This window comes from Agelaius tricolor, unplaced genomic scaffold (assembly GCF_023055355.1).
Source record: "Agelaius tricolor isolate 1412-34295 unplaced genomic scaffold, bAgeTri1.0.p SCAF_37, whole genome shotgun sequence".
Taxonomy (NCBI): domain Eukaryota; kingdom Metazoa; phylum Chordata; class Aves; order Passeriformes; family Icteridae; genus Agelaius; species Agelaius tricolor.
Genome location: NW_027269297.1, coordinates 5,223,120 through 5,239,552, shown reverse-complemented (window position 1 = coordinate 5,239,552; position 16,433 = coordinate 5,223,120). Strand labels below are relative to the sequence as shown.

Sequence of the window (16,433 nt, the reverse complement as noted above, 5' to 3'; positions counted from 1 at the left end):
CTCACCGGGCTCCGCCGCTTCAGTGTCACGTTCTTCCAGAGCAGAAGATGGAGCTGATGCAGGAACCCCATGGTCGGGTCGGGTCGGCCCCGCTAAAGGGCCGCGTCGCGCTCAGCTCTGGGGTCACCCCCCGCCCACCGCCATCCCCTCCCAGCCGGCGTCTACTGCTTGCCGTGGGTTGCAAGGAAGCGAAGCGGCCTCGGCCCAGGCCTGGCTCCACCGCACCCGCCCCGACCCTGCGCTGCACCAGCACCACCCCCGGCCCGCGGCGGCCGCCCCTTAAAGGCGCCGCCGAACCCGCCCGCTCCGCCCGCACGGCGGCCCCGGCACAGCGCGGCCCGCGCCCGGCTTATCCCGGCAACGGTGGCCTCGGTACTGACTGCGCAGAGCGGAGCTGCTGCCCCAGGGGCCGGGGAATCCTCGCTCCCCTCGAGCCGCCACCCTCCCGCCCCTCAACCATACACTGATCACCTCGGCGCTTCTGCCCCTGGTGCTCCCCCAGAACAGGAAGGACTAGCCCGTGGATGCGGGACCTGTGTACCAGGGTGCCACGGCTGGTCCTTTCTCTTGCACGCTGCCCACCCTGCTCCTGCCTGACCTGTCCCACAGGCATGTGCTGGGGCGTCCACGGGTGTTTTTGGAAGGACCAACCTGCTGCCACATCTGTGTCCTGTCAGCTCTGAACCTAGGGCTGGATGCCTTCAGCAGTAAGGACTGAACCAGGCCAGCTCTCCTCCTTAATCCCATCCACTCTTCTTCCATCCATCCTTTTTCCTGCCATTCATCCATCCTTCCTCTTATCCACATTTCCTTACATCTGTCCATCTATCCTCCCATCTATCCTTCCTTCCATCCTTTCTTCTTTCCTTTCCTCCTTCCTGCCATCTTTTCCTCTTTCCATCTGGCCTTGCTTTCATCCATTCCCCCATCCTTCTTTCCCTCCCTTTTCCTTTTCCTCTGGTTCTCTCCATTTCCCACCTGTCCCTCCCTCCTCCTGCTCTTCCTCAGCCTTCTCTCCCTCTTCCCTCTCCTTTCCTCCAGCTCTCTGTAACCATCTCATTCTCCATGCTCTTCATGGGCCAAGTGTAGCCAGGAGCAGTGAATCCCTCTCTGGCTGTCCCAGCCGCAGTGGTGCTGCCAAGGGTGCCTGTGCTCAGGGCAGGCCCCTTGGCAGCTGCCCGGGGCTAACAAAAGCTCCCCTTGTCCAACACAAAGCAGCATTATTCCCCAAACTTCTGGGCAAAACACTGCTGAGGTCCAGGAGGACAAAGGATTCCTGGTGATGTGGTGGTGGAGAGGCTCTGTGTGCCCAGCTCCCTGCTCTGGTGAGAGTGGTTTGTGAGGGTTGCTGGGTGCACGGGCAGGGCTACAGGCAGCAGAGATGCCCAGAATTAAGGGGAGCTAGGCTTTTTCTAGGTCCCTGGGGAAGGAAGGATGCAGTCACCCTAGACTCCTCACAAAGAATTGTGCATGGTTTGCCCACAGCCCACACAAGGAGCATCTCCAAGCCCCTGTCCTGCAGCAGAGTCGGTCCCAACTTGGAGTGGCACAGTGTGGGGACCCATGGGTGGGTCAAAGCCCTGACCTGGGTCTCCTGCACTTTCCCTCCTGCTGCCCCTGGGTGGGTCCTGGGGAGCTTCACAACTGCTCTTCTGTTTGGCATGGCCACGGAAACCCCAAGAAGCCAGCAAGAGACAGACCCAGCAGTGCACCACGAGACAGCACAGTTCTGGAGACACTGTGGCAAAAATCCTCCAAGGACCCAGGGCCTGATGCCCAAGGCCCAACCCCTCCCTGGTCTAGAAGCTCCAAAGACCTTGTGGCCCATCTCCTCCATGGACAAAAGGTCCTGAAGACCTGGGAACATGGACCCCTGAGCTCCTCTCAGGGGACTTCCTTTGTGGGGTGGCCAGGCTCCTGTCTCTGTATGAAGTCATCTGCAGATGGCAGTACCCACACGCATATACTTCTCTCTGCTCTGTGCTGGTGCTGTCCAGCATTCCTGATGGTCTCATGGCCTGGCCTCTGGCCTTGATCTCTGCCCAACCCACCCAGACAGCACTGGCCCTGGCTCCCTGCCTGGCTCAGAGCCATGTCCCTTTGTCCACAGGGTCACGGTGTATGGATCCACTGGCTGCAAGTCCTCCCAGGGCATTGTCCCTGCACACAGGGTGTCTTGGGGCAGCACCCGCACATGATAGCTATTGGGTGCCAAGGAAAAGCTCCCTGCTGCTCTACCAGCCATCCTCAATACCCTATGGAAATGCTGTCTCCAGTGCTGTCCTCCATGGAGGGGAATGGCCCCAGCCCATGTGGCCCTGGGTTCTCAAGCTAGGGGGCAGCAGCAGGATGATGCTGAATACTCCAGCCAGGCAGGGACTACTGACCACAGGCAGCAAGGCTGGGACAGGCAAGGCTCAGAATGGTGCCCTGGGAATGGACTGTAGTATCTGGGCTCTCAATCATGCAGGGGAAGAAATGCAGAAAAGGAGTGAGAAAAGATGACAGGAAATGGACATGGCTGTGGAAGAAGGAACACCCTCCCTTGGGGCTGCAGTTGGCCTTTGAGGATTCCTGGGGTGTCAGTGAAACCACAGAGCCCTGATATACTGTGGCATGGTGGCATGGCATTGTACCCAACAGGGATCCCAAGAGGTTGGCAGCCAGCAGGATTGAGAGTGCAGACCCCAGGGGTAGGGGAGCAGCCTGAGAACCCCCAGGGAGCAGTTTGGAGCCCTGTTCCCAGCTCTGTGTGTGCCAAGGTGTAGGACATACCCTTACCAGCTTCAGGGACAGTGCTGCACACCTCAATGCTCCTCTCTTGCCTCTGCCTCAGTTTCCCCATCTCATTTTGCCTGCCAGGGCTTTCATGGAGACTTGGGTCCTGAACAGCAATGCCAGCAAAGGACAAAACTGCGCTGGACAGAGAGCAGAGCAGAACTAGGGCAGGGGCAGAGAAGGCAGCTCTCTGTGTACACACTGCTGAGGCTCACACGTGCCTGCTTCCCCTTTTGGCAGGAAAAATCCCAGACAGGACAGTGCCCAGAGCTCAGTGGCACTTTGGGGCTGTTAGTTGATGGTTTCAGGATGAGTCAGTGGGAGTTGATATCCTGTTTGCAACTAAGCTGCGGGTGGCAGATGGGTGGCACCTCGTCAAAGCTGAGGGCACCTACCCAGCCATGGGGCACCCATCTTGTTCTGGGCCATGCACCCGCTATGGGGTGCCCATTTGGCCAGAAGGTACCCACCCAGCCATGGGGCACCCACCCAGTCACAGGGTACCCACCCCCCAGCACAATGCAGGGGAAGTGCTGGGAGCGGGGTGTGCCAGCTGACACATGGGGCAGGAAGGACCTGCTGTGGGGCTGGGACAAGACAAAACTGAAAAAAGAGGAAGCCCTCAAGTGCCCCAGCCCAGCAGCACCCAGGCAGACGAATCTGGCACCTCGCACACCTCCACCACAGTAAGTCTGAGTCCAACATTACTGACCACTGAGGGGAGAGGGGCTGAGAAATGGGTTGGCCCCTGCCACTGCTACAGCAGGGGTTTTCCTTTCAGAGCATCCCCAAAATGGGGGCAACATCCCCAAAACAGAAGCAACATTCCTGCTGCTGGGGACAGAGACCTGCAGCACTGATGTGCAGTACAGAGAACCAGCAATGCTTTCCCATCCCTTTCTGCTTCCCATGCCAGATTTGTCTGGAGCTTAAACTTAGCTCATGCATTTTAGCAGGACAGATGGAGTGGGCCAAGGTGGGGAAGGGATTTTTTTGCAGCCAAGCTGCAGTGCTGCAGTGGGTGGGAAAGTAGGGCACTGTTTTCCAGGAGACCCCAATACTGGAGGCACTGGCTCAGCCCCAGCTGGCAGCAGGGCTCAGGCAGCCCACACGTTTCCAGAGGTTTCCACAAAAGGAGAAACCACCTCTGGTACTGAATGCTCTGAGCCCTGCAGTGGGACCAGCCCTCCAGAGGGGGCTTAAGCTGGTGGCTAGTCCCCAGCGCAGCCAACCATCTCCCTGTCCACCTCTGCCACTGCTCTGCTCCCAGCAGGGCTGCTGCTTAAACCACAGAAGCCCGAGGCAGGCAGATGGGCACCCTGGCAGGGTGAGCATCCCACAGCTGGGGGGCCCATGTGCCTGCAAGCTGAGCCCCACCAGTGGCAGCCCCAAGTGCTGCACTGTCCTCTCTGCTCTCCCTTGTCCTCTCTCTCCTCTGTGCTCACACAGTGGGGCACTGGGTATCTCTGACATCCTAAATATGAGTGTTTGGGCCCCAGCCTGCTGGGGCTCCTGATGCCCTTAGGGACTGGGGAGTGCATCCTGACCTGGGGAGGGCACCTCGAGCTTGGCAATTTCCTTGCCATTGTCACAGGAGAATGCTGGGGTGAGTGGGCACTTCTTGGGCAGGGCACTGCCAAACTTGGCCCTCGTCAGAGTTTTGGACTTCAGAGTCAGTCACCCCATTTCGCAGCTAAGGCGTCACCATGGGGCTATTCAGGTGGGACTGGGACATTCCCTCTTGTCCTTTGGTGCACAGCAGAGGCAAGGCTGGCTGCATATCAGGTTTGACCTATTCTGTGCAAAGCAAGAAGGACTGAGACTGTGGTTGTGTGTCCGGTGGGGAAGCTGAGGCACAGAGCAAGCAAAGACTGTCTGTAGTGGGGCCAGCCAGGCAGGGCAGAGGGGCACAGGTGGCTACTTCCCATCAACTCTGCACCTCCCAGCAGCATTTGTGCTCCCCCAAAGGTCACAAGGGACTACAAAAGCATTATCAAAGGCCGCCCTGGGGTGAAAGCACATACATGGGGAACTTTGTGGCACAGGGAAGCAGAGGGTCCTGGGGTGATGCTGAGGCCTAGGCTTCATGAAGAAGCCCTTTCTCCGCCCCCTCTGGCCACAGTGCCTCCCCATCACCCCTCGTCCCTGGCAAGCCAAGCTGATCGTCCTCAGGGGCCTCTCCTCTCTCACAGGTGTCAGCTCTGTCACTCGATGAAGCGATAGCCAACCCACCAGCATGCCCTGGGCATTGCCGTTGCGATGGTCACCATGGGGACGGCCTGGTGTGAAAGCCTTGGTCACTGCTGGGGTGTTTGTAACCACCCTCTGGAATTTGAGGTTCTTCCTCGACCCCTCCAAGGGCTCTGGAGAAGAGTCTAAACACAGGGAGCCATTGATGATCCTAGTGTGGGAATGGCCCTCCAAGCAGGTCCCCAATGTCAGCAGAGACGTGTGCCGTGAGCTGTACAGCATCACAGGCTGCCAGCTCACCACAGAGCGGCAGCTCCTGCACCAGGCCGATGTGGTGGTGTTCCCCCATTCCAGGCTCCAGCCTGGCCGGGACAAACTACCCAAGAAGAGGCTGCCAGGGCAGAACTGGGTATGGGTGTCCCTGGAGTCTCCCTCCAACACTAGAGCTCTAGCAGCATGGAACAAGACCTTCAACTGGGTGATGACCTACAGACAGGATTCGGACATCTTCATCCCCTATGGCAAGCTTGTGCCCAACCGGTCAGCCACTGTGAACATCCCTGCAAAAACCAACTTGGTGTCCTGGGTTATCAGCAACTACCACAGGACTCAGAAAAGAGCCGAAGTCTACAAAAACCTCTCCAGGTACCTCCATGTGAATATATATGGGAAAGCAAACAACAAGCCCCTCTGCAAGGACTGCCTCTTGTCAACAATATCCAAGTCCAAGTTCTACCTGGCCTTTGAGAACTCCATCCACCGGGACTACATCACAGAGAAACTCTGGAGGAACTCACTGCTGGCCGGCACCGTGCCTGTGGTGCTGGGGCCATCCAGGGCCAACTATGAGCAGTTTGTTCCTGCAGACTCCTTCATCCATGTCAACGACTTTGGCTCCCTGGAGGATCTGGCCACTTTCCTGAAGACCATGAACTCCAGCCGCTACCAGCAGTTCTTTGCCTGGCAGAGGAGGTTCAGTGTGAAACTCTACACTGACTGGAGGGAGCGGATCTGTGCCATCTGCACGGCCTACCCCCACCTGCCCCATGGCCACCTCTATCCTGACCTGCAGAGCTGGTTCAACTCCTAGTGTGTGCTGGGACCCTTGGGATGAATGCAGGCAGGGGTGGGAGGTGTGTGAGGCACTCACCTGCACACAGGATGTGAAACAAGGACAGGAACCCCCACTCTCCTCCTAACCCAGCTGTTGTCACACTGCAACTTCAAGCAACTCCCTATGACTTCGATTCTTGTGAAACAGGACTTATCACCCCAACCTAACACCGAACACATTGCCAGGGTGCTGGCAGGACCAGAAGGTGCTTTGGAAATAAATGGCATAGTGCTGCTGAGGCTGTGCTTGTGGTGTGGGCAGGTCAGGAGGGTGGTGGGTGGTTCAGGGCTCCCTAGCCTTCTCCTATGATCCTCAATGTCCCTGCCAGCACCTGCTGAGTGCCAAAGTCATGGCAGCAGAGGCCCTGTGGTGACATTTGTGGCTAGGCTGGAGGAGTGGGCATCAACCCAGGAGGGTCCATTACCCCATGGCCAGGGAGGAAGGACAGTATCTGCTCCCCCTCTTCCTGGTAACACCCATTTCCTGTCCCCCACCCCTGAGCCATGGGTGCCACTGTGCCAGTGAGGAGCCACAGGACAGCGGATGCTCTCAGAGCAATCTCAGTGCTGCCAGGCAGGCAGAGGGACACTGTGGTTTGTCACTCCCTCCCTGCTGTGACAGGAAGCCGGTGAGCTGACAGCCTCCGGAGGCTTGCACAACCCTGAAGCAAAGCCAGTCTCAAGGCAACTTGCACATGCACACATTGCACTGGGGAAACCCTGCACAACCGACACAGAGGGCACCCTGCACCACAAGCATCCCAAGTACCCATCTGAGATCGGTGGTGCTGTCAGGGCTGAGCGCCAGGACAAGGGGCAAGACATTACTGCTCCATCCCTTGCTCTTTGCCCCTACTCAGTGCCTTTAACTCCCTTGATGTAAACAATTCTTTTTGTCACAAGCTTCCTTTCCAGTTTTCTTTCCTGTGGCCCTTAAGTTACCAAACCCCATCTCTACCACCCTGCCAGCTGCTGGGCGCCCAGGACTGGCAGCACCCAGAGTCAGCAGAGGGGACATCCCTTCCCTGGCACAGCCCCAGTGAGGTGACAGCTGGATGGGCACACTGTGCTCTTCTGACTTCTGTGGCTTCCGATTTCCGCTTTGTTTTCTGGGTCAACCAGAAGCGGAACGGGAGGGGCTGCCAGTGCCCACAGACAGATGCTGGGTACTCATGGGCAGAGGGTGCCAGGGTAGCAGGATGTGGGGGTCCCATGGTGGGCTGCAGCTCTTGTGTGGCTGCATTCAGAAAACCAGATAGAGAAGCAAACCTTTGACAGATTACATCTGTCTCAGATTTCTGCTCCTGACCCTGCCAGCTTCCTGCACCCCTAAAGTGCCAGGCAGCACTGGGCAGCAGCAACAGAGGGCAGTTTCCGATGGATGCCACACGTGGCTGTGCCCCTACCCTGTGGGCAGGCAACTAGGAGGCTCTGGGGAGCAAGCAGGGATGCAGAGGGGCCCTGCCCCATAAGGCTGGAATCTAGCCCAGCCCAGCCCTTTGCAGGGTCCCAAGGTGCCCTGTGAGCAGCTGCCTTCATTGCCCCTATTCCAGGTAGCCCTAGAGAGCAAAACCCCAGCTATCACCCATCAAGCTGAAAAAACAGAGCTTTCCAAATTTCCCTACAGGTTTGGTTGGGGAAGGGGCCTTGAGAGAATGGACTGGGAGCAAGCCAACAGAGAGAGTGTGGTGGGAAAAAGTGAAGAGTCATCCCCCAGACATCTCCGCTCTCACCAGTTCAGCTCCCAGTGCCCAATGGACCTGCATGGCTGGGTTGTTATCACCCCACCAGAGACTGCCTCAGCTGGACCACACATATGGGAACATCCATCCCTCCCCTGTCAGCACCATACTACAATGAGGACAGCCCCAGCTTTCCAGACCTCTTCACTTCCTATCCTGCTACATTGCACCCATAGTCCTTCTCTGTCCCTGACAGCTGCTGGAGCAGTCTACAAGTAAGCTCACACTGCTTCCAACCTTCCCAGAAGCAGTTACAGCAAACCAGTAGCTTGAACTGAGTGGAAGATGACCCCCTCCCTTCACTTTTGACCCCCTCTGCTTTGAGGGGCAACAGCCCGGACAAGTTGGTACCACTCCAGGGCCAAGCTGCCACCAGTCATGGAGGAAGGCCAAGCTGCAGGCAGCCAAGAGCTGAATGTTGCTGGCAATGATAGGGACATGTCCACCTTCTTAGGGTGCCTTGCTCCAGCCCTGTTGTGCCCCTGCATGCAGCCAACCCTCAACTGCTGGGCTGCAGGAGCAGGAATGCGAGGAAGGCTAGGAAATGTTTAACTCATTCTTGCCTCAAAGAGCTCTGAGGTTTATTTCACTGCCAGAGGGAATGTGATTAAGAACAAAAAATATAAAAATCATCATTAACTACAGCAGGCTGGAAGGCGTGGGGTGCTAGCAGCATGGAAAGGGTGGTGTAGGCCCCCTGGGCTGGGCCCTCCAGGGAAAGGTGGTCTCTGGGCAGCTGGGCTGGGGGACAGAGGCTGGAGAGTGGGGGGGGGGGGCTGGGGGTGATGCTGGGCACAAAGCACTGGGGAGGACCCCCTATCCCAAACAAGCTTTATCAGCTGCCCCACAGAGCAGTGAAGCTCTCTTGTGCCACAGGGTGAGGGGTGGTAAGGGGCTCCCCTTCTCCCCTTGCCCCAGCCCTTGGCTCATCCTGGCCGCCCAGGAGGGTGGGCAGAGCCACCAGAGCCATTGGCCCTGGGCATGGCACCCCAGCCCTTCTCTAAATGACAGGGCGGAAGGAGACACCTGGGAAACTAGATCACTACAAAAATTTTTGCTTTTTAAAAACTACAACCAAAAACCTTTTAAAAAATAATAAAACCGCCACCTCCCCCCACCCTTCCCAAAATCTAAAAAATATTTTTTTCTGCGTCTTGCAGGAGAGCGGCTGGGCTGGGGCCAGGTACGGGCTCAAGAGCACCGGGCACATGTGGCTTCAGAGGGTGCAGTAGGGCAGGAGGAGCTGGCCCCAGGAGAAGTCGGGGCGAGGGCCAACGCTGCTGGGACCAGTAAGCTCATTTAACAGGGAAGGGCTGGGAGCATCTGCGGAGAGCAGGCACCATCCCTGGGTCAGGCTCTCAGCCCCTTGTACCCCAAAAGCCGCACACATCAGCCCAGCAAGCAGAAGCAGGGCTATGCCTGTGTGAGCCAAAGGCAAGGGGGGCTGCTTCAGAGCACCAGCCCACCTGCAGTGAGCCCACAGCCCCTGGTTCAGTGGCCACTGTTACTCATGGAGAGCCCAGGCTGCAGCGCTTGTGGGAACATCTCAGCTTTGTGGAAGGTCGGCATGTAGACAGGAGGGGAGGGTGCCAGGCTGTAGCCCTGGGACGTCACTGGGATGGGCAGAGTGGAGGGCACCAGGGGCTGGTTCATGTCATACATCATCCCCTCTGCCTCGTTGCCATAGGGCAGCAGCAGCCGTTTGCCTTTCTGACGCCGGTTGCAGAACCAGACCCGGACCACCTGTGGGAAGGGAGACAGAGAAGGATAAGGGCTGACCCAGGCACACCATGTGGGTGACAAGGAGACCCTTCTGCTGGTGGCATCTCCACAGCACCCCAACCTGCCAGTGTAGCCCCCTCCCTGTCACAACTCCTAGCTAGGCTCAGCTGAAACAAACTTCAGCCATGACCATTTTCCCACTGCTTCCAGAGTTGAGAGATGACAAAAATGGCAAATGTTAAATAGGAAAGAAGATAACAAATCAAAAGAAAGGCTGCTCTCCAAAGGCTGGTAGCATAGCCAGATGAAGCCAGTGTGCAAACTTGTGCATTGTTAGTGGGTTGTGGTTTGTCTCTTCTGGTGCATTTCCATTTCAGAAGAAAAACATTGTAACTATCCACGTAAGTTCTTGGGATCAAAAATCAACTTCTTAGGAGATAAATTAGTATCAAATGATTACTTTTATCGATTACTTTGACATATTTATGTACATACACACAAACACAGATGCCTGTAGTTGGGTCTGGGAACTATTTTTGTCTCTCTGAAGTTTTAAATGTTAAATCTGTGAACCAAAGTCTTCTGTAGAACCAAGTGGATTTTTCTTTTTCATATTGATGAGCCATATATATCCTAACTGTCTGGCACAGCTAAAGGGAAGTTTTTTTACATCTCTTCATGTGTATTTCATTTTTGCTCTGAGCTAAAGTATCAAAGTCTCAGGAGCTGGCATCATTAGGGCATCCATCCTCCCCACCCTCCCAACCTACATCTTTGTCCAGGTTGAGGTCCTCAGCAATCTGAGAGATCTCCTGGGGACTGGGCTTCACACACTTGCGGAAGAAGCTCTCCAGCGTCCCTTTCACGTTGGTCTCGATGCTGGTCCTGCGTTTTCTCTTCCGGGCTTGGGCTAGTACTTGCTCTGCATTGCACATCTGGGAATGAGAGGGAATATGTTTTGTTACCAGGTGGAAGAGTCTCCACCAGGCTTGGAACACATGTAGCTGGCTGCAGAGCTTGGGGCACAGACTGTGTCCCTGTGACTCTCCACTGAGCATCATTCCACTGTGACTGGGGCCATTCCCAGTGTCCCAGCACTGCCAGCAGTGAGGCTGGACATATCTTTCTGCATCCCCCCCAGGGAGCGCAAGCCGCACAATCTGTCTATCTGAGATTCCAGCAGGACCTGGCTACTCAAAATGGGAGCTGTCACAACCACAACATGTCTGCAGGGGGATTGGGCTTCCTCCCCCCAGGCCTGACAGGAGGTGATACCCAGTGGTTTGCCCTCAAGCCAGACTTAAGCCATGCAGCAAGATGGTGCTGTGCCACAAGATGCCTTCTGTTCCTCTCTGTTCTCCCTGAAAGCACGTGGGAGAGGAAGGAGAATCTGTGGCTCAGGGCTTGCAGGTACCCGGCTCCCAGCCCCCTCAGCCCTGCACCTCTTGCATGTTGTCCGTGTTCTCCGCCTCATTGAGCCAGCGCTGCAGCAGCGGCTTTAGCTTGCACATGTTCTTGAAGCTGAGCTGGAGCGCTTCGAAGCGGCAGATGGTTGTCTGGCTGAACATCTTCCCTGCACGGCCAAGGCAGGCAGGGCATTACACACCACATAGCTTCCCTCGCCAGCAGCATCCCAGGATCACCACCCCCAAGCTTGCCCTGTTCCTGGGAGACCAGGAACGGCATTCTCCCTGTTCCTTCAACAGGGATTTAAAGCCCTGAAATACGTCTCAATAAGCAACTGTAGCTATTTTAAACCAGTTCCCGTGAGCTCGAAGCTTCTCACCGCAGATCTGGAGATACCCCTCTGGGAGCCCCAGCCCAGGACTGGAGATTGATGCCTCCTTTGCAGGTCGTTAAGGAGCAGAAATCATTATCCCAAGTGATTTCAAATCCCTCGCGGGCCTCTCCCTTCCCACCGGCTGTGGGGTAACACAAGGGCCTTTCCTCCCCCCGCCACCCCCGACCCCTCACCGTAGAGGGTGCCCAGTGCCAGCCCCACGTCAGCCTGGGTGAAGCCCAGCATGATGCGCTTGTGCTTGAGGTCCTTGGCGAACTGCTCCAGCTCTCCTGAGGTTGGCGCATCCTGGCAAGGGCAGAAAGACACTGAGAAGGGACAAGTCGTGCCCAGGGTCCGGGGTCTGTTTGGGTTCCCGAAGGACAGCGGCAGAAGAGGGTTCGGCTGAGCCCTCGAGCACTGACACCGACCGAGCTCACACAGGACCCACCCCGATCACGCACACTGCTCGGCTCCACCCAATCTGGCGCGGCGGCGGACAAGGGTAGCACAAGGGCACCAAGAGCTCCTGCTCTGCCTCAACACGCCTTGGAAATGTTCCTTTATTCCTCTGGCTCGCGCCTCCTTGACCTGGCCAGAGGCAGCACCAATGATCACGTTGGCCGAGTCCCAGGTTTGTCCGATTTACTTCCCCATGGCTCTCGGGCTGAGGCAGCCCCTCACCAGTCTCTCTCCCGCCTACGTACGGAGCAGGGAAAAGACTCCCGTGGAGAGAGAGACAAAACGCGCCCCTGAGCCGCGTTAAATTTAAGCGCCTCTTTGCTACCAGGCAGCTCTTTCGTTCTGGCAAGCGGCTACCCAGGCGCTTCCCACCTTCCTGCCAAACAGCCTACAGCGTCAACGGGGTCATTATGAAGCTTTTTACCCAATTTACGTTTTCAGCGGGGTTTCGGGTTCTTCAGGAGTTTTTCCCGTCACCGAGCCACGGCTAGTAGTTTCTGGCGTATAATCAGCACCGGTAAACTCAAGAGCATCCCTCCCGTGGAGGAGGGATGCCGTCCCAGATCACCGTCCCGCAGCTAGAAAATGCCATTCATGACCACTTCCCATCCAGAGCGGCCGGTTGCGGCCCGAGGACACACACGTATCGATCGTGGCGTGGGACCTCCCGCAGCTGCGACCCGCTGGCGGTAGTGCGAATCCTCCCCAACCCCGTCAGGGGCCAGTCCCCGACATCGGCCGCCGCTGCTCTCCCCGGGGCGGGATCGTGACACGTCAACATTGAAAAATATTAAATATTAAAATTAGCCCAAACCACAAAATTAGTCGTGCCGGGAACCAGCCCTGCTGCCCCCGTCTTCCTCCCGCCCTCATCTCCGGGCTGTCTCTGCCCCAGCAAACGTCAGTGCCCGTGGAGCTCCGGGAGCCGCGGCCGGGGACGCAGCCGACCGAAGGGGACTGAGGGGGGTGGCCAGGAGCCCTCGGTGACCTCGCTGCGCTGCCCCGAGTATCACGCCGGAGCCGACCTTCGACATCGCTACCCGGGACGGCCCCGCCGCATCGCGTACGGAAAGCTGCTCTCCCAAGTTCCTAAAACTCCCTATCTTACCCCAAAGCAGCCTCCCCAAGGCTCTCCCCCTGCGGAGACTCTGACACATGCGGGACGAGCCCCAGCGCTGGGTCAGGGCTTCTACCGGGGGCTCCCGACGGCGGGCCCCGACAGGTGGCACCGGCAGGTCTCGGCGGTAAACGAGAGCAGCCGGGCAGCTCCTGCCGACGGGGCGGTGAACCGCGGCTCCAGACGGGAAGGAAAGCCCCAGGGGCACACCGTGTGCAGACGGAGGGAGCGGGGCAGGGCAACCCGCCCCGTCCCCGGCCCGTCGGGTCTCACCTCCTCACCGCTGTCGCTGGAGTGTCCGCCCTCGCTGGCGGCGCCGCTGGAGCTGCTGCTGCTGCCCAGCCCCGACGGGCCGCCGGAGCCCGGCTGCAGCGCGGAGGGGCAGAGCTGGGGGCCAGGGAAGGCAGGGGCAGCCGGGCCAGGGAAGGGCGGCCCGGGCAGGGCGGCGGGGCCGGAGGGCGCCGGGCCAGCCCAGGGCGGGGGGGGCCAGGCCGGGCCGCAGCAAGCGGCGGCGCGGGGCTCGGGCTCGGGCTGGCTGCAGGGCCGGCCCGGGCGCGCCTCCACCTTGGCGGGCGGCGCGGGGACGGGCGGGGGCAGCCAGGCGCGGGCCGGCGGCGGGTCGCGGGCGGGCTCGGGCTCGGCGGTGGCGGCGAAGGGGAAGAAGAGCGGCTGAGCGGGCGCTCCGTCGAAGCTGCCGCGGGGGAAGGGAGGTCCGGCATCGGTCAGAAGGCCGAAGGGGGCGGCCGGCAGCCCCCCGTCCGGGCTGAACATGCTGCCCGCCGCCCGCTGCCCTAGGGCTCCATGCGGGGGCTGCCGGCCGCTACCTCACTCCTGGGGCGCCGCTGGGGCCTCTGAGAGTGGAGGGGACGGGCCGGGTCGGATGGAGATGGGCCCCGGCCCCATTGGGCCCCGCATCGGTGGGTCGGGCGTGAACTTGATCCCCCAGGGGGGCGGGGGGCACGGAGAGAAGGTGCTATGGGAGGGGGCTGCGCCGGCCCGCACCCAGCGCCGGCGGAGAGGTGGACGGGGCGGCCCCGATGGGACTGGGAGGGGGAGGACACCGATCTTGCCGCGGGGGCTCACAACCCTCTCCAATCCCGGGGGACTCGAGGACACCCACGTCCCCCGCAACCTCTCCGGCCCCACGCTGTTCGGAGGGCACCGCGCCCGTGTTAGGACAGCAGCAGCCACGGGTCTTCACACCTGGCAACCCCCAGCGCTGCGGAGTCTAGACAAGAAACTGGATGGCTTTGGGGAGATATTGGAGGCATGAACCGGAGCCAGGGGCTGGTGTGAGGGCAGCCCATCCAGCTGTGGCAGCCACTTGTCCCCAGTACAGAGGACAAGCCGCGAGATGCCAGTGTCATCGTGCAGCAGCAGGGGTGGTCCAGGGCTTGAGCATCACCTCTTGCCCCTCTTAATGCCTGATCTTCTTTACTGAGCCTTAGCTTCTTGGGGAGCATGGACAGAGCTGAGGCTCTCGAGGCCCCTTACAGTCTCACCATTCCTCTCCTCTTTCTCACTCTGCAGAGAAGGGTTGTGGCTTGCAGAAGCATGTCTGTCCCTGGGACCTCAGAGCTCAAAGTGTGCTGCCGGGGAAGGAATTGCAGCCCCAACTATTGTGTCCATTGGCTCCACATTAAAGCACGCTCCATATTTTCTGTCTTAAAGACTTTCCCTTCACACTGCCCTTCACAATGGGCCTTCACCAGGGCTGGCTCGGCTCCAGTCATTTCCTCTTTCCTTCCCTCCTGGCTCAGCTTCCCCATCTTAACACTGCCATGGCATCAGCCTCTGCTTGGCTCTGCCCGATGCCACTTCCTGCATACTGGCAGATACCAACAGCATGGGTGGGCACCCCCTGACTTCAGCTGGAGCAACGCGAGGAGTGCTTTTTCTGCCAGCACCCCGTGATCCCAGCCGGAGCAAGGCAGGGAGTTATCCCGCTGCCGACACTGCTGCCTGTTTATTAACCCGGATTACCGGGAGCTGCAGCCGTCTCGCACTGAAGATATGGCCAGGAGATAGGCTGGAGCAGCCTCCCCCGCGACGGGATGGGAATGGGGCTGTGGGCGGGGGAACTCAGGGAAGGTGCTTAATGCTGTTCATGAAGCAGTTGCTTTGGCTGCTGAGGCGGCTGGAACCCGGGGACTGGCACCCGGGGAGCAATGCCCTAGGACAGGCACCCAAGGGCTGGCAGACAAAGACTTATACCCACAGCTGGCATCCAGGGACTGGCATCTAGGGACTGGTATCCACAATGCCAGCAGCAGTCCCTGGCCCAGCACATGGCACTGCTGCATGTCAGGGGAAGTGGAACAATTAAGCTTCCTGATGATATTCCTCTTAGGAAAAAAAATGGCCCGATGGATGAGCTGAAATTAAAGTCTGTTCCTGATGCCTGGCAGGACATGTACCAGGCTGCCCATCCTGGCTATGCCAGACTGCTCCAGGAGGGAGGGCAGCCCCAGGAAAATGAACTGAGGATCCAAAACCCTGTTAGTGCGGACATGGGCAGCCCTGAGTAAGCCCTGTGGCTTCTGGACCTCGGGGGTCCCATGCCCAGAATGGTGAAGCACCTTCCCCGGCAGGGGCTGGATTCAATCTGCCAAGGGACTAACTTTACCGTGCTGCAGAGGAGGCTGAACCCAGTGCTGTGCGGGCAGACCTGCCCACTGCCTGTTATGCTGCTGCCTGCCCCACTGCCAGCGGGCAGAGGAAATCTCTCTGCGGGACCCCGATGGCAGCCATCAGCCCTGTTCCTCCCGAGCTCCTGCTGCGGCCCAGGGTTTCAGAAGCTCCTTGGCTAGGCAGTAACTCCCCTTCCCTTTGATTTATTGTTCCCGGGCTGGACCCCTCCTCCTGCCAACCTACTTTTTCTCTCCATCCCCCGGGAAGCCTCCCAGGCAGGCCCCCCTCACCCCCATCCCCACCCCCCCTTCCTCCCCCCCCCCTCCACACCACCCCCCCCCCCCCCCCCCCCCCCGGCCCTCAAACGCATTCCTTGTCCTTTCATATACAGACGGAGGGGAAGGGAGACGTTGACTTTGAACCGGCCCCTTTGTAGGCACGGGGGCCCATTGTGGCAGTGATGGTTTTAGCTGGGGGATGTGGAAGGAGTCAGTGGGGTTTCTCAGTGTGTGTGTCCCCCCCATACATTTCAATGATTTTGGGTGATTTGGAGGGGGGGGGCTGTGTGAAGTTATTGTGTAGAGTCTTCGAGCACCACTGACCACATCTCTTCTGCCTGCTCCAGAGGAGATTGATAGATGCATCCTTCCATTAGCCCATATCTGGAACCTGCTAGTGTTCCAGGCTTGGCCTGGCTCTGTCTAAGGCAGCCAGGGATCAGTGGGATCCCGCTAAGAAAATGAGAGCAGAAAGAAATGCGTCTGCTTTACTGGCTCGCTGAGATGGCAGCAGGCTGGAGTAGGTTGAGATGTACATCTGCCCATCCTTCCTTTGCTGAGTGTGCTGGTGTGGCTCCAGCTGCTTGGGATTTTAAGAGAGTGGATGAGCATGGATGATGTTT

General features: G+C 58.7%; 3 protein-coding genes across 6 annotated transcripts in view; 1 reads left to right on the top strand and 2 right to left on the bottom strand.

Annotated features, from left to right (window-relative positions):
* The window catches only part of ABCA2 (ATP binding cassette subfamily A member 2), a 34,523-nt gene extending 34,269 nt beyond the window's left edge, over positions 1 to 254 (bottom strand). For all 4 annotated transcript variants that reach the window (XM_071453573.1, XM_071453575.1, XM_071453574.1 and 1 more), the window contains exon 1: positions 6 to 254. In XM_071453573.1, the coding sequence (XP_071309674.1) occupies positions 6 to 71 (66 nt within the window). In that variant the 5' untranslated portion in view covers positions 72 to 254. The remainder of the gene's footprint in view (positions 1 to 5) is intronic.
* A 2,903-nt stretch (positions 255 to 3,157) lies between these two features.
* On the top strand, positions 3,158 to 6,316 carry FUT7 (fucosyltransferase 7). The gene is made up of 2 exons (XM_071453603.1): positions 3,158 to 3,464; positions 4,971 to 6,316. The coding sequence occupies exon 2, from the start codon at positions 5,015 to 5,017 to the stop codon at positions 6,056 to 6,058; it is 1,044 nt and encodes a 347-aa protein (XP_071309704.1). The 5' UTR covers positions 3,158 to 3,464; positions 4,971 to 5,014; the 3' UTR covers positions 6,059 to 6,316.
* A 2,069-nt stretch (positions 6,317 to 8,385) lies between these two features.
* LOC139603136 (POU domain, class 5, transcription factor 3-like) lies at positions 8,386 to 13,672 on the bottom strand. Its single transcript, XM_071453625.1, has 5 exons — positions 13,175 to 13,672; positions 11,520 to 11,631; positions 10,988 to 11,118; positions 10,316 to 10,480; positions 8,386 to 9,566 (listed from the first exon to the last, which is right to left on the bottom strand). The coding sequence occupies exons 1-5, from the start codon at positions 13,670 to 13,672 to the stop codon at positions 9,315 to 9,317; spliced, it is 1,158 nt and encodes a 385-aa protein (XP_071309726.1). The 3' UTR covers positions 8,386 to 9,314.
* Between the last annotated feature and the right edge of the window lie 2,761 nt (positions 13,673 to 16,433).

What these genes read in the sequence shown, in the direction of transcription:
- FUT7 (XM_071453603.1), top strand. Translation starts at nt 5,015, where the DNA reads ATGCCCTGGGCATTGCCGTTGCGATGGTCACCATGGGGACGGCCTGGT.
- LOC139603136 (XM_071453625.1), bottom strand. Translation starts at nt 13,672, where the DNA reads ATGTTCAGCCCGGACGGGGGGCTGCCGGCCGCCCCCTTCGGCCTTCTG. An exon ending in CCAGCGACAGCGGTGAGGAG is followed by an intron (nt 11,632 to 13,174) that starts GTGAGACCCGAC and finishes TGCCCTTGCCAG; the next exon opens with GATGCGCCAACCTCAGGAGA. An exon ending in ACCTCAACCTGGACAAAGAT is followed by an intron (nt 9,567 to 10,315) that starts GTAGGTTGGGAG and finishes CCCTTCCCACAG; the next exon opens with GTGGTCCGGGTCTGGTTCTG.